The sequence below is a fragment of the Giraffa tippelskirchi genome, chromosome 3, assembly GCF_054371585.1.
Source record: "Giraffa tippelskirchi isolate mGirTip1 chromosome 3, T2T-mGirTip1v1.2.pri, whole genome shotgun sequence".
Taxonomy (NCBI): Eukaryota; Metazoa; Chordata; class Mammalia; order Artiodactyla; family Giraffidae; genus Giraffa; species Giraffa tippelskirchi.
The window spans coordinates 192,309,883-192,329,108 of NC_137277.1; the positions used below are offsets into that span (position 1 = coordinate 192,309,883).

Genomic DNA, 19,226 nt, shown 5'->3' on the forward strand with positions numbered 1-19,226 from the left:
ATGCGAGTGTGTGTCAATGTGGGTGTGTGCGGTGGTGAGCGTGTGGGTGAAGCACATGTTCGCACGTGCAACTGTGTACACACGTGTGCCCATGGGTAGGCTTGTGAGAGGGTGAGTGTGAGTGATTAGAGGGGCTCAGGAAACCCCGAGGGGCCCCGGTCACCCGCCCTCAGGAGCCGGAGGGGACCGCAGGGCGTGACCCTGACCTACCGGTTCACCATCCGCACCGTCTATACCCCCGGCCTGGGCCATCGATCTCCAGTGAGGGGCGGACGGTCAAAAGTCGCCGTCCCTCACCGCGCAGGAACCTTGGGCAAGGCGTGTGACTGCCTCCGTTGCTTCACTGCTCGCCCTGCGCTCCGCCCGGCTGGCCGGCCGCTGGAACCTCCCCGCCCCCGCTGCCCGTCCCTGCCCTTCACCCCGCGCCCCGGCGGGCGGCCGGAGGGCCGGGGGTTCAGAGCGCCCGCTCCGCCTCCGCCCGCAGCGCCGCCCCCGCCGCGCGGCCACAGGTGCGCCGGCCGCCGGTGCTCTGCCCCGCCCGCGCTGACCGCGGCGGGGCGGCGCCAGGCGAGCGGGCGGCGCGATCCGGACGACCGGGCGGCGGCGGCGGGAGCCGCGGGCCCGACCCCCTCCCCGCTCGTCCGCGCCGGTGCCGCGCGTGGGCCCCGCGCCCGCGGAGACATGAGCGCCCGGCGGCCCGGCCCCGCGGCCCCGTGATGGGCTCCTGCGTGTCGCGAGGTGAGGGGGCCGCGGGCCGTGCCGGGGGGACAGGGGCCCGCGCCGGGGTCGCGCGCGGTCCCTCGGCCGCTCCGGGGAGCCTGGGTGGGGGTGGGGGGAACGACCCGCCCTTCCTGGCGGCCGCACCCCACCGGCGCCCCGGGGGTCACGGTGCTCCGCCTGGATCCACACCCCATCCCTTCCCGGCGGCCGCACACCCCCCGCCTGGGGTGGGGGACACGGAGCGTCTGCGAGTCCCGGCCTCTCCGGTGGGACTCGGGGCACTCGCAGCGCAAGCCGGCCCCCGTTCCCACGCCTCCCGAGACACAGGGCCCACCGCTGTCGCGTACCCCGCTCCCTGTTTTTAAAGAGTGCCTGAACGCACCCGAGGCAGGGGTTAGTGGGATGAACAGCTTCTAAAGAAGGCCCCCGCCCCTTCTGCTGGCGCCTAGCCCCACGCCCAGCCCGGTCTGCGGACAGCGGGGGGACAGACGGCCGGGGCCCCCAGGAAGCCGCGGCCTGTCTCCGCCGCGGCTCTCTGCTGCTGCCCGCCGGTGCCTGACCCCTGGCTGTCCCTGGGCTGGAACCAGGGAGCCCCCGGGAGCCGCCCGGCGGCGCGGTGGGGGTGGCAGGGAAGGGGTGGGCAGGTGTTGGTCTTTGGAGCACCCCTGCCAGTTTCCAACAGGCTGCAGAGCGGCCTCTCAGAGGGGGCTGAGCCTGGTAGCTTCACCCCACAGCGGGACCAGCTGGGCTGAGCTGAGGAGGGGACAGACCCTGGCTCCTACTCTGCGGTATGAAGCCAAACCCACTGACCCCAGGCACGGCCTTGGGGGGCCGCCACCTCACCCCGCACCCCAGCCCTTCCTCAGGTGTGGAGGGGTAACCAGGCCTTGGGAAGGGGCTGGGCGGGCTCCAGGGGACCTGCCCTGGGAGACATCGGGGAAAGGGCGCTGCCTTGGGGCTCTGCTCACCAGGTCACCTGGGGGTTCAGGTAAGTGGCTCAGGATGTCTCAGGTGGGTGGGATCGTGGGTGGGGGTTGGGCTGTGTGAGGTTCTTTCATTTATTCATTCATTAAACTGACATCAGCCTGACACCTACTGTGTGCCAGCCACTGTGTACATGCTGGGCGCCCAGAGGCGGTGAGCCCAGCACAGCGTCTGCTCTGCAGCCTCCAGCCTGGCCAGAGGGGAAGGTACTGTTACGAGTGGAAAGGACTCAAGTTTCTTCAGAACCAGCAGGCTCTTGGCATGTCTCCAGAAACCCGGAAGGTTGGGCAGGCTCCAGGTGTTGGGGTCCTGATGTTCCCTGGCATTGTGACCCTCCCACATACTCGGCCGTCCTGTGCCAGGTGCCGGAGGCCCGGCCCCAGGGGTACTTGCCTGTGAGCCACAGACCAGGGTGGTGGTGTCAGGACTGGGGCGGGGGCTTGGGTCCTCTGACCCCCGCCCCCGTAGCTGGTGCTGGGCCCTCCGCCGTGCCCGTCTGTGTGAGGTCGCCCTGAGGTCTCCACCCTTCCTGCAGTGGCTTGGGCTCCTCATTCTGTATTCTGACCTTGTGCCCTCCCGAAGGGGTCTGCCCACTTCAGTCCCAACATACCCGCAGGCAAGCTGGATGCAGGTACAGAAAGTGCGAGCCCGCTTGAGCAGAGGACAAACATCATCCTATCACTCTGGGTTCTGGGGGTCTGGACACCTGAGTGGAGGCCACCTACCCCTCTAGCTGTCACTGCTACTCCCAGAGTGCTTACGGATCACCAGGTGCTGATGGGCATATTCCAGGCACAACTAGCCAGTCTGGGGTCTCTACTAGCGCAGCCTGCATTTTACAAACAGGGAAACACAGTCTGGGCTGCATGCTTAAGAAAGAGCAGAAGCTAGGCTTGAACGCAGCAGTCATGCGGCTTCGGAACCTGTGCCCTTGTCCTCTGTACCACACAGCCCGCCATTGGACCCAGGGCTGGCCTGGCCTGCTCCTCTCCAGCCGCCGGCTTCTGGCTTTCAAGAGCCTCTGAGTCTCCACATGCTCAGTTGCTCAGTCATGTCTGACTCTGTGCAACCCTACGGGCTGTAGTCCTCTGGGCTTCTCTGTCCACGGGATTCTCCCGGCACGAACACTGGAGTGAGTTGCCATGCCCTCCTCCAGGGGATCTTCCCGACCCAGGAATTGAACCCACGTCTCTTAGTGTCTCCTGCATTGGCAGGTGGGTTCTTTACCACTGGCGCCACCTGGGAAGCCCTGGGAGTGTCCACACCTGCACCAATAATTGCTAACAACAGTCCCCGTACTCCACGTGCCCAACTCGCAGCCTGAAGCCAGGCCAGAAACTGCATCCTCCTGCTGCCCATACCCACCCCAGGGCCCGCATGTGACTGCAGCTGCCCCAGCCGAACCCCAGGTTTCAGGCCGCAGCTGAGAGAGCCACCCCACCCAGCCCTGGGCGGCAGTCAGCTCCCTCAAGCCAGGCCTGAGAGGTTAGCAGTGCGGACTTTGGAGCCGGCCAGCCTGCTCTGCGACCTCAGCAAGGGACTTAACCTTGTATGTGTATCTCAGTGTTCTCATCTCTAAAATGGGAATAATACCAGTATGGATGTCTTAGGGTTACTGAAAGTGATAGTCGCTCAGTCGTATCCAACTCTTGGCAACCCCATGGACTGTAGCCTGCCAGGCTCTTCTGTCCATGGAGTTCTCCAGGCAAGAATACTGGAGTGGGTTGCCAATCCCTTCTCCAGGGGATCTTCCCAACTCAGGGATCGAACCCAGGTCTCCTGCATTACAGGCAGATTCTTTACCAGCTGAACCACCAGGGATACTGGGAGGGGATTAAATGAGTTAATTCATGTAAAGCACGCAGACCACCACCTGGCATGTAGCAAGCCCTCTAAGTGTTAGCTGTCACTTTAGTTTTTAATTTTTATTATTACCCTTCTGTGCAGACAGCTAATCCAGACCCTCTTGGCTGAGAAAGGGGAAGCTACAGGGGCTTTGAGCACCATCCCGCCTTGTAGGAAAAGACATGCGTGAGGTGCTGAGGACGTGGGGAAAGTGATTGGGACCGGAAGAAGGCAACAAACGCCTTTCCTCGGAGCTAGTGTTCATTGTGTTGAGTGCTTATCGTGAGCTGGCTGAGGCATCACTCTCCTGACCTTGTTAGACCCCATTCAACCCCGAAAGGGGGGCGTAGGGCTCAGAGACGGGAAGGGTCCTAGCTGAGATCACACAGGCAGGACCCAGAGAGGCAGGGTTTGAATCCAGGACTGCGTGATCTTGGAGCCTGAGCACAGAACTCCTGCCTTGTGCTTTCTCATGTCCCACCTGGAGATGGGTACCGAGCATGTGGCCCATGCTTGAGACATTCAGCCCTCTGGAATAGCGCCAGTGTTAGCATTCAGTTTGGCTTTGCTGCCACCCACGGTGACAGTCTGTACAGAGCAGTCTGTCTACCCTCCTCTCTCCAGCTCTAGGTCTCTCAGTGCCCATCTCATGCCACTGGGGCTAAAGCTCTCTGCCTGCTCCTTCCTGCCCCAGCCTGCTCCTCCAGACCACCCGTCACCCTCCTGGCCCCACCCTGGGTCTCGTGCCCTGGGAGCTGTGAGTTGTGAGGGCAGACACTGAAGACGGGGGACTTCCTTCTGGAAGGTCAAGAATCTGATGATGCCTGGGAGGAGGTGCAAGCTCTAAGGGGGCTGCCCAGGGCACCCCCAGTACCCTCGACTGTGACCCCTCCACCCCCAGCACCCCCAGCACCCCCGACTGTGACCCCTCCAGCCCCAGCACCCCCAGTACCCCTGACTGTGACCCCTCCACCCCCAGCACCCCAAGTACCCCCGACTGTGACCCCTCCACCCCCCAGCACCCCCGACTGTGACCCGTCCACCACCAGAACCCCCGACTGTGACCCCTCCAGCCCCAGCACCCCAAGTACCCCCGACTTTGACCCCTCCACCCCCAGAACCCCCAGTACCCCTGACGGTGACCCCTCCACCACCAGCACCCCCAGTGCTCTGACCCCTCGACTGTGATCCCTCCAGCCTCAGCACCCCCAGTACCCCCGACTGTGACCCCTCCACCCCCCAGCACCCCCGACTGTGACCCCTCCACCCCCAGCACCCCCAACTGTGACCCCTCCAGCCCCAGCACCCCCAGTACCCCCGACTGTGACCCCTCCAGCCCCAGCACCCCCAGCACCCCCGACTGTGACCCCTCCACCACCAGCACCCCCAGTACCCTCGACTGTGACCCCTCCACCCCCAGCACCCCAAGTACCCCTGACTGTGACCCCTCCACCCCCAGAACCCCTGACTGTGACCCCTCCACCCCCAGAACTCCCGACTGTGACCCCTCCACCACCAGCACCCCCAGTACCCCCGACTGTGACCCCTCCACCCCCAGCACCCCAAGTACCCCCGACTGTGACCCCTCCACCCCCCAGCACACCCGACTGTGACCCCTCCACCACCAGCACCCCCAGTATCCCTGTGACCCCTCCACCCCCAGAACCCCCGACTGTGACCCCTTCCACCCCCAGCACCCCCAGTGCTCTGACCGCCCGACTGTGACCCCTCCAGCCCCAGCACCCCAAGTACCCCCGACTGTGACCTCTCCACCCTCCAGCACCCCCGACTGTGACCCCTCCACCCCCAGCACCCCCGACTGTGACCCCTCCAGCCCCACTACCCCAAGTACCCCCGACTGTGACCCTTCCACCCCCAGCACCCCAAGTACCCCCGACTGTGACCCTTCCACCCCCAGCACCCCCAGTACCCCTGACTGTGACCCCTCCACCCCCAGCACCATCTCACCTTTGCCCCAGAAGAGCGCGTGAGCAGAGTCACTCTGGGCACTGTGGGGAGACTGAGGAAGGGGTGGGTGGGCCTTGCCCTTTAGAAGCTCACAGTCTGAGGCGGGATACACAACCTTGTCCTTGGAGTTTTGTCTAGTGGGGGAGGCAGGACACACACACTTGGAAAAACAGCCTGAGGACCGTCTCAGGAGATCAATACTGGTCAGCGGTCAGAGCACAAGCTCTGGAGTCTCAGACTGGCCCAGGTTTCAGCCTCATTTCTGCCACTTACTAGTAGGTGACCTTATAGAGGTGCCTTCACCTCTCTGAGCCTCAGTTTTCCCATATGTAAAATGGGCATGAGTGAGTGAGTGAAGTTGCTCAGTCATGTCTGACTCTTTGCTACCCCGTGGACTGTAGCCTGCCAGGCTCCTCTGTCCATGGAGATTCTCTAGGCAAGTATGCTGGAGTGGGTTACCATTTCCTTCTCCAGGAGATCTTCCTGACCCAGGGATTGACCCAGGTCTCCCGCATTGTAGGCAGACGCTTTACTGTCTGAGCCACCAGGGAAGTCAAAATGGGCGTAATAGTGCCTCATTTGCAGAGCTGTAGTTTCTCTCTGGCTCTCTCTTTTGGCCACCTGGCTTGCAGGATCTTAGTTCTCTGACCAGGGATTGAACCCGGGACCCCAGCAGCGGAAGCACTGAGTCCTAACCTCTGGACCGTCAGGGAGTTCCCTGCAGGGTTGTTAAGATGGAATGGAGATGATGGATGGCGAGACCTGGCAGAGGAGGTGTTCAGTGAACAGTGTATGCCAGGCCATGCCCAGTAGGGCTGCTGGTAAGGTGACGGCCTAATGCAGCTGAGGCTGATCTAGGCAGGCTGCCTGGAGGAGGCGAGGCTAGATCAGGGTGTTCAGAGAAGTTGGGCCCTTGGATGGCAGGGGAAGCAGAAAGGAGTGGGGAGGGTGCATGGAAGGTCCTGGAGGGGACATGGGAAGGGACCCTTGGGGCAGCTCTGAGTTGCACCAACTCACTCACGCAACGCTGTGGCTTGGACAGCCTGTGAACTGGTGTCCTCGGCCTCCTCAAGGGTGGGCCTCTGCCAAGTTCAGAGGGCAGGCTGCGGCCCTGGCAGTGACTCACGAGGACCTCCCTCTGCCGAGCCCCCAGGCAAGCGCCAGCCCCGGGGAATTACTGGAGGAGCGGCCCCCGAGGCCTGTCCCAGGGCCCAGAGAGTGGACAGGGGTCTGGGTGGGCGGAGCAGCTGTTGTGCGTGGCGTTCCTGCTGTGGCAGGCGCTCCGTCCTCAGAGCCGCCCGTTGCAGTCTTTTCACGTCGCAGAGCAGAGCCCCGAGACACCAGGGGGCAGGCCCACCAGCCCTGGGAGTGAGGGGCTGGGATTCATGCCCGGGGCAGGCCCGTGGGGGGAGGCCGTGCCTGCCGAGCTGTCTCCAGGGCTGGGCCGGAGCCTAGCGTGTCACGGCCGGCCATGGCCATGGTCTGCACTCAGTCCAGGGGCCCTGAGACGCTTGGGGGAGGCCCGAGATGGTCAGGGGGGCCTCACGAGGGGCTTCGGGCCTTGGCTGTGTCTCAGATCCTGTGTATTTTCAAGAGGAGCCTCACCTTCTCTGGACCGTTGAGCGGGAGCAGGGTAAAGCCTGGGACCTGCGTGTCCCCCAGGGTGTGGGGCCCGGGCAGACGGCAGGCACCATGACTGATGGGCGCCAAGGGCCAGCTCAGGGGCTGGAAGGCGGAGACAGGACTCCAGGAGTTATGTGGCAGCCTCACCCCGGGCACAAGCGGACAGGACCAGTGTGGGAGCTTTGCTGCAAGAGGGTGAAGCATCGGGAGCATCTGCCTGGGTGGCCGGACTCCAGAGGACTGAGGAGCCGGCGTGGGAAGGCAGGGAGCATCCTGGGTGTGCTGAGCAGCTCTGGTGGAGGCAGGGGGTTGCGGGGACGGAAGGAGAGGATGGTGCCCCCCTGCAGGGTCAGGAAGCCCCTCCTTGCTGCCACGGTGACCGGGGCCTGTTCTGCGCCCGGCCCATGGTGGAGGGGCAGTCAGGGAAGGGACCTCAGACCTTGAGTTCAGGGAAGTGGGCTGTGGACTGGGAAAGAGGGGGTGCCCCGACGGCTCCCTTGGGAGAGGAAGGTGCCCACAGGAGCGGAGGCTAGGGGTCTCCGCAGGCTGTCCCCCAGCCCCCACCCGCATGAAACGTTGTTTTTCCAGTTGCCTGTGGTGACATGGCTGCCGGTCCCACCTGGGCAAAGAGCAGCCTGTGATTTCACCCAGGGCTGGTTTATTACCTGATGTCTCCATGGCAACCAGCCTGTGACATCACAGGGCCAGAGTCCTCAGGGGGAGAAAGCAGCTTTGGCAGAGATGCCTGCACCCTCCTGAGCTAGGGGGCAGGAAAGCTGGGGAGGGGCTGGGAGCAGGAGTCCAGGTCTGCCGCCACGTCGACAAATAGCCTTGTCCGAGTCCCATCTCCTCCAGGCCTTCAGCATCACCTGCCAGCTCCCCTCATTCCGCTCTGTGGTCGCAGAGTTTCCAAACAACTTCCAGCGATGGGCAGAGGCCTGGAGGGATTCCTGCACCCTCAGGAGTTCCCAGGGGAAGCCTGTAGCCAGCATCACCTGGTCTGCACCTTGGAGGCCCCAGCTTGTGGGTGCGGGAACCTTCAGAGAGAGGGCAACTTTCAAACTTTTTTGACTGGACCCATAAGAATAAATGTATTTTGTATCATAGCCCAGGACACACACATAGCAAATTCTTAACTGTGCACACATGGGTGTCTTTGCAATTCAAAAGAGGCTTCATGAAATAAGACTTAACCTGATTGTGCAGTGGGTTCTGATATTTTTCGTTCTACCCAATTCTGTTTCATTCTTTTAAAATACGACCTAGTAAATTGCTTGCTTGACCCACTGAAGGTTTTTCCCCCACCCCCCGCCTGGTTTGAACACCAACTCTGAAGGGCCTGGAACATGGCCTCTGTACACATGGAAAGTCTGAAGCCCAGTGAGGGGCAAGATTTGCCCAGGTCACACGGCCAGAGATGAGGGCAAAGAGCAAAGCGTGTTGCACCCTCCGGGTGCACACAGGGCTGCGTCCTCATGGTCCTGCACTGCCCTCACCGCTCCTAGTTCCTGGATCACTGAGCTCTGGATCCTAGGGCTGGAGCTTAACCTGACTCCACTTCCGTTTTCTCCAGTCCCTGCCCCAGACAGTCTCACTGAACCATCCGACCTGTCGGCCCGTAACACCCTTCAGGCAGATCACAGAACCCTGTCACCTCTTCTGGACACATGTCCAGCCCATCCAGTTTGGATGACAGCTCTCCTCTCCTGTCCCATCTGACCCTCCCCTCCTCCCCTGGGGCCAAGGCTTGTTGTTCAATCACTCAGTCGTGTCCAACTCTTTGTGATCCCATGGACTGCAACATGCCAGGCCTCCCTGTCCATCACTAACTCCCAGAGTTTGCTCAAACTCATGTCCATTGAGTCAGTGATGCCATCCAATCATCTCATCCTCTGTTGTCCCCTTCTCCTCCTGCTTTCAGTCTTTCCCAGCATCAGGGGCTTTTCCAATGAGTCGGCTCTTCGCATGAGGTGGCCAAAGTATTGGAGTTTCAGCTTCAGCATCAGTCCTTCCAGTGAATATTCAGGACTGATCTCCTTTAGGATGGACTGGTTGGATCTTGCAGTCCAAGGGACCCTCAAGAGTCTTCTCCAACAGCACAGTTGGAAAGCATCAATTCTTTGGCGCTCAGCTGGCCGCACCCAAAGGTCATGGTCTGCTCTTTGCTCTGCTGGCCTTTCTCTCCTTTGGGTCCCGTTCTCCGGTGGCATGCCGGAGTCCAGCACAAAAAATGGGAGAAAACATGGGGCGGAGACCGTTGTGTATTTGTGTGTATCCGGAGCCCTGGAGGCTCCCTCGGAGCCCCTGGCTCACTGGTGAATCCTCTGTGTGGCTGGCACCCAAATGTTCATTCCTTCATTCTTACATCAAATATTTAACGAGCACCTACTACGTGCCAGGCCCTGGGCAGGTGTTAGGGCCATTGTGGCAAATAAAACAGAGTCCCAGCCCTCCCAGAGTGCGTGTTCGAGGGGGAAGCCATAAACAAGGAAACAGACACACGCTTTGTGGAGTGATGGATGTAAAACAGAGTGAGGGGCTAGAGAGGCTCGGGTGTCCTGTTAACTGAGATGGTTGGGGAGGCCTCACTGAGGTTTTACCATCTGAGCAGAGACCTGGGCGGAGTGAGGCTGTGAACTGTGTACAGGGGAGAGAGTCCCAGATGGAGGGAAGAGCGGCCGGCGCACAGGATCCGCGGCAGGAACGCGCTGGAGTGAGGGGGCAGAGGTTAGCGCGGGAGATTCTCCGAGCACCCACAGCAGCGGGGGGTGCCGTCATGGGAGATCTGATCTGGTCTGACCTCTTCATCCCCCGCTCAACTCGCTGGTCTCCCTGCAGCGGCGCACCTTCCATCCTTTTGGGGCTGGGGTCCCGGTGCCTGCAGGCGGCCCTCTTAGAGGGCACCAGGAAGACTCACACCTGGACCCTCCCTCTGTGTCTGCCTGACCCGTGACAACACAGTCCTTGCCTTACTGGAGGTGGGAGGGCAGGCTGCCCCTATGCCCAGTATGGACAGCCAGGGCGGGAGGGGTGAAGGGGGTGGATGAGGCGGTGGCCTCTCCTTTGCAGGCTTGCCAGATCTCTGCAAGTGAGTCCCTGAGATCCCCTCATTCAGCCTGTGGGGAGAAACAGGTAGTCAGAGTCAGAAGACGCTTGCTCCTTGGTGGGGGGCAAAAAAAACTCTGACAAACCTACACAGAGTATTAAAAAGCAGAGATAATTACTTTGCTGACAAAGGTCCATACAGTGAAAGCTATGATTTTTCCAGTAGTCATGTATGGATGTGATTTTCATTCTTTATGTGATTCTCCATAAGGAATGTGGAGTGCCAAAGAACTGATGCTTTCAAACTCTGGTGTTGGAGAAGACTCTTGAGAGTCCCTTGGACTGCAAGGAGATCAAACCAGTCTATCTTAAAGGAAATCAACCCTGAATATTCATTGGAAGGATTGATGCTGAAGCTGAAGCTCCAATACTTCGGCACCTGATGTGAAGAACTGACTCATTGGAAAAGACCCTGCTGCTGGGAAAGATTGAAGACAGGAGGAGAAGGGGACGACAGAGGATGAGGTGGTTGGATGGCATCACCGACTCAATGGACATGAGTTTGAGCAAACGCTGGGAGACAGTGAAGGACAGGGAGGCCTGGTGTGCTGCGGTCCATGGGGTCACAAAGGGTCAGACATGACTGAGCAACAAGAGTCAGAAGGAGGTTGACGGCTGGGGAGACAGAGCTGGTTTCAGCCGCTTTGAAGAGGGTGTCCACTCCCCGCACCCCACGTCCACCCTCTGAGCGGCTTTCTCCAAAAGTGGGGCCCTCAAAGCCTCCTGGGTCTCAGTTGTGGGTCCTAGTAGACAATTCCCAAGGGATGAGAACTGTCTCCCTCAGGTGCCCATTTTACAGCTACGGAAGTGGGGGCTGGGAGAGGTGAAGCCAGTTGTTCAGGGCCCGCGGGAATAAAGGGCAGACTTGGGATTTGAACTGGACAGTCGGGCACCAGAGCCTGAGCCAGCTGTCTTCAGGGCAGATCCTCGGGAGCCGACCCTGAAACTGGGATTTGGGTGCCACTGGAATGTGAAGGGAACCTGCCAGAGGAAACCAGTGCAGAAGTGGAGTGGGGCAGAGGAGACGCAGCCAGGAGAGGATGTCCGTCGTCCTGCAGGGGTTGGTCTCAGCCTGATCCTACCAGGGACTCTGGGATGAGAGTGGAGCTCAGAGTTTTCCCACCAGAAATAAAGTAGCTGGGGCCCTGCCCCTCCAGTCACGGGCAAGGGCTGCTGCGCTGGGAGCAGCATCGCTTCTCGGCTAGTTTCAGCCCAGTTGCCCTTGGGCAGCTCGTCTAGGAAGAGCCTCAGGAGCTGCCTAGTGGGGGTCCACGGGGTTCTGGGGGCTGGGTGGAGCGCCCACAGCCTCCCCTGACCACCACTGCTTCCCCTCCTCGTTAACCCCCGATCTCTGAGTCTTCAGTTCTGTCCACTCCCCTCCGTCCACCAGTGGCCCGCCCAGCTCTGCCTTTGGGGTTGCCTGGTGCCTCCCATCTCCAGTCTCGGATCCTCCCTGGCCTCAGCTTCCTCCAGGAAGCCGCTTCTGTGTCCACGCCATCAGTTCGTCTTCTTCTGTCCAGGTGGTCCCTAGCCGGAAAGGGTGATGGGAGCCAGTGCCCAGGGCAGGACGGTGGAGGCCGGACAAGCGTCCTGCAGAGGCTCCCCTCCTGGCATCGCCCCAGACCCCTCCTTCCAGACTCTGATCACCTCACCCCTCCCTCCCTCCCTCACCCCTCCCTCCCTCCCTCACCCCTCCCTCCCTCCCTCCCTCACCCCTCCCTCCCTCCCTCCCTCACCCCTCCCTCCCTCCCTCCCTCACCCCTCCCTCCCTCCCTCCCTCACCCCTCCCCTCCCCACCATCCCTCCCCTCCCCACCTCACCCCCTCCCTCCTCACCTCACCCCTCCCTCCCCACAATCCCTCCCCTCCCACCTCGCCCCTACCTCCCCACCATCCCTGCACCCACCTAAACCATCCCCCTCCAGATACCCCCTCCTGGCCAGCTGCCCCATCAGTGCTCCCATGCAGCCCCGAGTCCCCGCAGGAAATCATCACAACTCCTGTGTTTGAGGAGCCTCAGCATCAGACCCGCAGGGTTTAGGTCCTGACAGGCTGTGTGCCTGGGGCTGTGACCCTCCACCTGCCCTGGGTTTCCTCACCTGCCAGGCTGAGCCACGGAGCCCTCCCTCTAGGTCACACTGGGACAGGAGGGCGTAGAGAACAGCAGTCCTTGGTGCTACAGTTCCCACCGCTCAGCCTTGGGTTTGAGTGAGGGGCTTTGGGGAGCTTCCTGCATGCAACTGTGAGCTCCCTGAGGGCAGGGACAGAGCTGATCCGACCTCCCTCCCCAGGTGCCTGCAGAGTATAGGCATCCAGGAGATGGGTGCTCAGTGGCTGAAGGAATTAATGGCTACATGAGTGAATGAACGAAGGATCAGTCTACAGATCTTCATGTAACTGGACTTTTCTGGATACACAGACCTCAGCTCTGAGAAGCTCTCAGAGCTTGTGAGTTCTGGGTTAATAGTCTCACTTACTAGAATGTCAGGTCCACGAGGGCAGAGAAATCATCTCTCTCTTTTTTTTTTTTGGATCATGCTGCACAACATATGGGATCTTAGTTCCCCAGCCAGGGATCAAACCCACACCCCTGGCAGTGGAAGTGCAGAGTCTTAACCACAGGACCACCAGTGAAAGAAAGTAAAAGTGTTAGTTGCTTAGTCATGTCCAATTCTTTCTGACCCCGTGCACTGTAGCCCAACAAGCTCCTCAGTTCATGGAATTCTCTGGGCAAGAATACTGGAGTGGGTAGCCATTCCTTTCTCCAGGGGATCTTCCTGACCTCAGGATCAAACCCAGGTCTCCTGCATTGAGGGCAGATTCTTTACCATCTGAGGCACTGGGGAAGCCCAGGCTTCACCACGGTGTCCGTTGTACTCAGAACAGTGGGTGGTACATAGTAGTTGCTCAGTAATACCTTTCAGTGAATGGAAGAGTAACCAAGTACATTAATCAAATGAATGATAAGTGTTCCCTGTCATCCAGGGGGACTGGAGGATTCCTCTTTAAGTTAGACCAAGGATTCAGTCCAGCAATTCTAGTTGCTTCGTTCAAGGTGTTCACTCCCTCAGCAATGACTGTGACCATAGTATATGGTAGGCCCTGGTAATTTGTCAGTGGCAGGCTGATCCCTGCCGTCCCACACATAAGTGCTTTTACCAGACGGTGGAAATCATCCCCCAGGTGTTTACAGAGCACCTACTAAGTGCAGGGGCTGTGGACGCAGAGCCCCGAGCAGAGCTGCCGTGGCACTCACATTTGTTGTGGGAGGAGAGGCTGGACACTTAAATAAACACAAATATCGGGGTGCTGACTGTGGGGGGGGACAGGGAGGTGGCCAGGGACGGCCTCTCTTGAGCTGAGCGCAGGATGATGGGGTTCCAGAGGATCTGGGGAACCAGTGCTCCAGGCATGGGGGGGCAGCAAGGACAAAGAGCGGGCCTGGCCGTTTGAGGAGCAGCATGGAGGCTGCAGTGCCGAGGACGGTGAGCGCGGGCGCGGGCGGGGAACTGCTGCCAGAGCGGGCGGGCTGATGGCCTGAAGGAAGGGAGAGAGCTGGGCAGATGGAGACAGCCTGACCAGGGCTGTGACAGCCCCACGCTGCTGGTGGAGAGCGGGTGGCCCAGCAGGGGAGGGAGGAGGCTGCTGGGGGGGAAGGTGACGGCTCTCACGGGGCAGGGGCAAGGCGGGAGCAGCAGTGGCGATGGAGAGGGCTGAATCTGGAGTGGAGGTCAGAGAGAGGACCAGGGGGCCTTGCTGGTTGATTGGATGGGGTTGGTGGGAAGAGTTGGGGAAGCAGGACTCTGAGAAAGTGCCTGGATTTTGCCTTGGGACAGCTGGGTGGACCAAACTGGGGACGTAAAGGTGGTTCGCCAGCTCTGTTTTGCCCACGTTTGCTTGAGATGCCTAGTGGGCAACCAGGTAGGGAGCTGGAAATTCAGTCAGGAGCTCCAGCAAAGGATCGGGGCTGGAGGCATAAATGTGGGTGTCAGCTGCAGGGCTGATCTCCCGGGAGAGGGGAGAAGGGAGGTGAGAAGTGACCCGGGATGAGCGGTGGGTCGGCTCCAGGGTCGAGCAGAGGAGGAGGAGGAGCAGCCGTGGAGGTGGGGGGGGCAGGAGAGGGTGCGGCTGGAGAGGGGGGCACCCTCATGCCTGCTGGGGGGCCGCCGAAGCGGGGGCCGGAGGGCCCCTCTGAGCTTTCTGGCCACTTCCCAAGAGCTGTCTCAAGGAGAGCTGGTTGGAACCGGTGCTGGAGAACAGGAGAAGATGGGCAGCAGAGGCTGGACACAGCTCTAAGTTGGGGGCACAGGAGTGAGCAAGGAGTGGAGGGAGCAGGGGTCGGGAGGAGGTCTTCCAAGGGTGGAGAGGCTTGTGTTGCCGGGAGGGGCTGGGGGCTGGCCCAGTGGTGAGGGGACCCCACGGCAGGAGACAGGAGAGGCAATGCCGGCCAGAGTCCCTGAGCCCAGAGGCACTGCAGCCACACCGATGGGCTGACTCTGGGGAGAGAAACTCAGACAACACGGGAAAGAGAGAGCAGGCAGGAGACCCAGATGCAGGGAGAGCGGCTGGGCTTGGACTGGGGGGGACAGCTCTTTGTCACAAGAGGGAAAGCAGATGGTGTGGCATGTGGGCGGGACAGTGACTTGAGGTGGGGAGAATGAGTGATACCTGCCCTAGGCTCCTGGATCGCACTGAGAGGTGGAGAGCAGGCAGCACTAGGGTGCAGGGACCAGCAGGGTTGTCTGTGTGAAAGTTCGAGAAGGAAAGAGGATGAAGTGGTCAACCTCACAGGATGCAAACTCGCAGGAATCAGAGACATGTAGAGGGATCCCTGGGTAGACTGGTAGGCACCGATTTAACTTGACACCCACGACTTTCCCCGGCAGCCAGTAGCTCTGAGAGTCCGGGCGGAGGGTTAGGGCAAAACAGGGTTAAGAGAGGTGAGTCAAGGGCATCTGCAAAGGAGAGCTTTAAGGGTATGCCAAGGAGTCTTAGTTGGGCCAGGAGGGAAGTGGGGACGTGAGTGTCTTATGAAAGACAGGCGGACAAATGGATTGCAGGTCTCCGTGAGGTCAAGGAATCGCTGGAGTGTGAGGACTAGAGTTAGTAAAAATGGAGTAACAAGGAGAGGGCAGGCAAATCCCACTGATGGGATCTGGCTGGACTCCTCACCTGCTGTGGGCCTGAGTCTGTTTTCTTTTTCTTTTTTAAAATTTTATTTATATGGCTGTGTTGGGTCTTGTAGCACACAGGGTCTTTTGCTGCGCTGCGCCAGCTTAGTTACTCCAGGGTGTGTGGGATCCTAGTTCTGCTACCAGGGATTGAATCCACATCCCCTGCATTGCAAGGCAGATTCTTAACCACTGGACCACCAGGGAAGTCCCTGAGTCTGTTTTCGATGAAATGATGTAATAATACAGTAACACCATCTCTCAGAACTGGCTTGAATGGGCTACGTAATCAACAGAGCTCTGGGCTTGTCTAAGTTCCTCGTGTCTTCCTTTTTTCCAGATTTGCTCACAAGTGCCCACAAGGACTGCCCCCTGCCCCAGGGCACAGACCCCCTGAACCCAGACTTGCCCCCCATCGTGGCTCTGGACCATGTCACTGGCAAGGTAACTGGTCACGCTTCATCCCCCTGGCTCCTGGGCTGTGCTCTGGAAGCAGAAACCGCTTCAGCCTCCTTCTCTCCCTGCCGGGCCTGGCTCCTTCCTGCAGGGTCAGGCAGCTCAGGGTTGCATTCAGCTGGATGGAGCTCTGAGTGGAATGGGGCATCCCGGCACTGAACCTGCTCTATCTAGAAAAGAGTCCCATAATTTTCACCTTTGCCCCAGAAGCTGTGGTCTGAACTGACAAGCTGATATATATATATCACAAATATATATATATGATATGTATATCATACACAAGTATATATACATATATATACACACACACATACACACAATTCCCAAGTGGTGCTAGTGGTAAAGAACCTGCTTGCCAATACAAGTAGACATATGAGATGTGGGTTTGATCCCCGGGTCTGGAAGATCCCCTGGAGAAAGGCATGGCGACCCACTGCAGTACTCTTGTCTGGAGAGTCCCATGGACAAAGGAGCCTGGTGGGCTACAGTCCATAGGGTCGCAAAGAGTTGGGAACGACTGAAGCAACTCAGCACGTAATTATGTTGTTGTTGTTTAATCTGTAAGTCGTGTCCGACTGTTTTCGACACCATGGACTGTAGCCTGCCAGGCTCCTCCGTCCACAGGATTTCCCAGGCAAGAATACTGGAGTGGGTTGCCATTTCCTCCTCCAGGGAACCTTCCTGACCCAGGGATTGAACCCACATCTCCTGCATTGGCAGGCAGATTCTTTACCACTGAGTCACCTGGGAAGCTCAGTAGTAAAGAATTGGTATGTGCGTGTGTGTGTGTGTGTATATATATAGAGAGAGCTCACACGCCGCGTGCTAAGTGTCATGCCCGGCACTTTGCCTACCTTATGCTGTTGATGCTTCCCCACACCCTGTGAGATGCATGGCACTGTCCCGTCTTGCAGAGGTGCAGACTAAGGCTCTGAGATGTTAGGTTGCTAGTCCAAGGATGTCCAGGAGAAACAGCAGAGTCGAAGTCTGAGCCCAGGCCTGCTCGGTCCCCTACACCCGCTGCCTCTCCAGGCAGAGTCACGGTCACCCGCACCCACTCGCTTCTCTCTGCATGCCAGAGGACAAGAGGGCATGCCCCAGGAGCAGGCAGACCCTGACTCAGTCAGGGAGCACCGCCCCCGGGGCTGCAGGATCCGTGCCATCTGCGGCACAGCATGCCAGACCCTGCCTGTTTCTCTTTCTCCTCTTGTTTCAGGACAAACAGATGGATTTCTGTTGGGATCCTTGGCAGGTCAGTGCACTCACCCCTCCCCAAGGCTAGCCAGCCCCAGCTGACGCCGTCGCCCTCGCTTCTGGGGCCAGCTTGGGCACACAGCGCTGCCAGCCCTGGGCAGGGTCTGATGGACACAGGGCTGGGGGGGGTCCTGTGGGGGTTGGCAGGACCGCCCAGGACCTGGGGAGGGTGGGTAACGGGGTGGGAGGGGTGAGGGAGTCATCTTGCAGGTCTGCCCACCCTGCTCACCCCCCTCCCCTTCCTACAGAGGTGCTTCCAGACCACCAACAACTACCTGTCCGACTCCAGGTCCTGCTCCAGCAACTACAATGTGGCAGCTCTGGCCACCTCGTCCCTCGTGGGTGAGCTCCGGCTGCCCCCTCCTGCCCTGGGAATCCACACAGCGTCCGCTAGCCACTGGTGGTGGGAAGGTCAAAGCGGAATTGCAGCTGGAAGGACTGCAGCCCTGTTGCACTCAAGGGTTTTCTAAATGCCAGGCTTGTGCGGGATTCTGCAGGACTTCGGGGTTCCTACCCCCTCCTGAAGCTCTGAGGGGCTGGCCCCGATTTCCTGGGTGTCTCCCCGGTGGTCTCCCTGCCTCTCTGCAGCAGATGAAATCAGCCAACTTGTGACGGGTTCCCTAGAAGCAGAGCCGAGAGGGGAATTGTGCTGGGGTACCGAGGGGAGCAGGACAGGGCAGGGGCGGGGCTCGGCAGAGGGCTGGTTGCGGGTCTCCTCTCCAGGCGCTCTGCGGCCGTGGCTGATTTCACGGGGCTCCTCCATCCGTCAGTGCCGGCTGCCACTCGGGAGGACTCCCAGCCTCCGGGCATCTCGGGTGAGGTGGTTCCTACCAGCCGAGGGCAAGGCTCCCAAGGGCGCGGGTGTGCGCAGAGGTGTGAGCACAGGTGTGCCCGCGGCGCCCGCAGCGGCAGGGGGTGGTTGCCCCAGCGCGGCCTTCGGGGCTCTGCTCACAGCCTGCTATGTCCTCAGTCCCTCGCAGCCCCCCAGAAGCTGCCCCCCATTTCCTTCACCCCAAATCCCCTCCCTCCACCTCACCTGCCCCTCGGGGGCCACTGAACCACCCCCTCCAGAAACCTCCTCCGGTTGCCAGCGCTCTCCAACCTGGGGGCCTCCACCTTCTTTCCGACCTTCATCTTTCCCATGTTCCCAGAGTTTTATGTCTCAGCTTCCTTCATGGATTCCTTTCTTCCTTCCTTCCATGTTTTTCTTCCTAAAGCAAGTCAACATTAGCTTTTTTTGAATTATTATTTTTAATTATGTATCTGTCTATCTGTTTGGCTGTGCTAGTTCTTAGCTGTGGCGTGAGGAAGCTCAGCTGTTGCATGTGGGATCTAGTTCCCTGATCGGGGATCGAACCTGGGCCCCCTGCATTGGGAACGTGGAGTCTTAGCCACTGGACCACCAGGGAAGTCGCCTTTCTTTCTTAAATATTGCTTTTCCTCATGTCCTGCTTTCTGGGACCAGTGATCCCCAGATGTGTGTTCTCAGCCTGGGTTCGAGGAGATACTGGGGGTTGTCCTTAGCAGCCTTTGGTCGATTAGCCTGCTCATCCAGCTGGTCTGCTCCCAAGAGCCCCCCAGGCCCTGCTCCCCCTCTCGCCACCTGTCCCGTCCCTCGCTGACCCCCTTCGGTGGCCCCTAACAGCCCCCCTTGGCCCCGGCCCTCCAGTGAGGACGTTCTTCCCAAACGGCAGGTCTGCCCTGTGCCGATTTCCTGCTCGTCACCGTGCCGTTGCCGTAAGGAGAGGGGTGGTCCGTCCCCAGTCTGGACCTTGTTAGGCTTCCCAGACTCTTCCGCCACCCTGTTCCCAGTGTTGCCCTGTGGCTTGCCCCCGGTAGTCCTGGAACCACGCCAGACTCTTCTATGCTTTCATCCTCTTCTCATCTCTGAAATAGCCTCCGGTCTTGCCTCTTTTTATCCAACCCAAACTGCCTTCAAAGCCTGCCTCCAGCCCACCTCTTCCAGGAAGCCTTCCCTGCCTGCTACAGGTCTCACCCTCAGCAGAGCAAGCAGTGTGCTAGGCACAGAAGATACTGTCCCCAAGCTTGTTAACTGGTGGATAAAGGGACAGCCGGGTGGATCTTGAAGGGTCCATGAGTG

General features: G+C 59.8%; 1 protein-coding gene and 1 long non-coding RNA gene across 2 annotated transcripts in view; one reads left to right on the forward strand and one right to left on the reverse strand.

The window, feature by feature from the left end:
- The window catches only part of FAM131C (family with sequence similarity 131 member C), a 26,600-nt gene continuing 7,374 nt past the window's right edge, over positions 1–19,226 (forward strand). Inside the window, exons 1-6 of the mRNA XM_081575001.1 lie at positions 1–95; positions 174–320; positions 485–738; positions 15,756–15,859; positions 17,088–17,123; positions 17,374–17,467. Of these exons, the coding sequence (XP_081431127.1) occupies positions 1–95; positions 174–320; positions 485–738; positions 15,756–15,859; positions 17,088–17,123; positions 17,374–17,467 (730 nt within the window). The remainder of the gene's footprint in view (positions 96–173; positions 321–484; positions 739–15,755; positions 15,860–17,087; positions 17,124–17,373; positions 17,468–19,226) is intronic.
- Positions 3,604–7,765, reverse strand: LOC145540938 (uncharacterized). The gene is made up of 3 exons (XR_014078650.1): positions 7,123–7,765; positions 5,518–5,651; positions 3,604–4,373 (listed from the first exon to the last, which is right to left on the reverse strand). It is a non-coding gene; the product is annotated as an uncharacterized LOC145540938 (long non-coding RNA).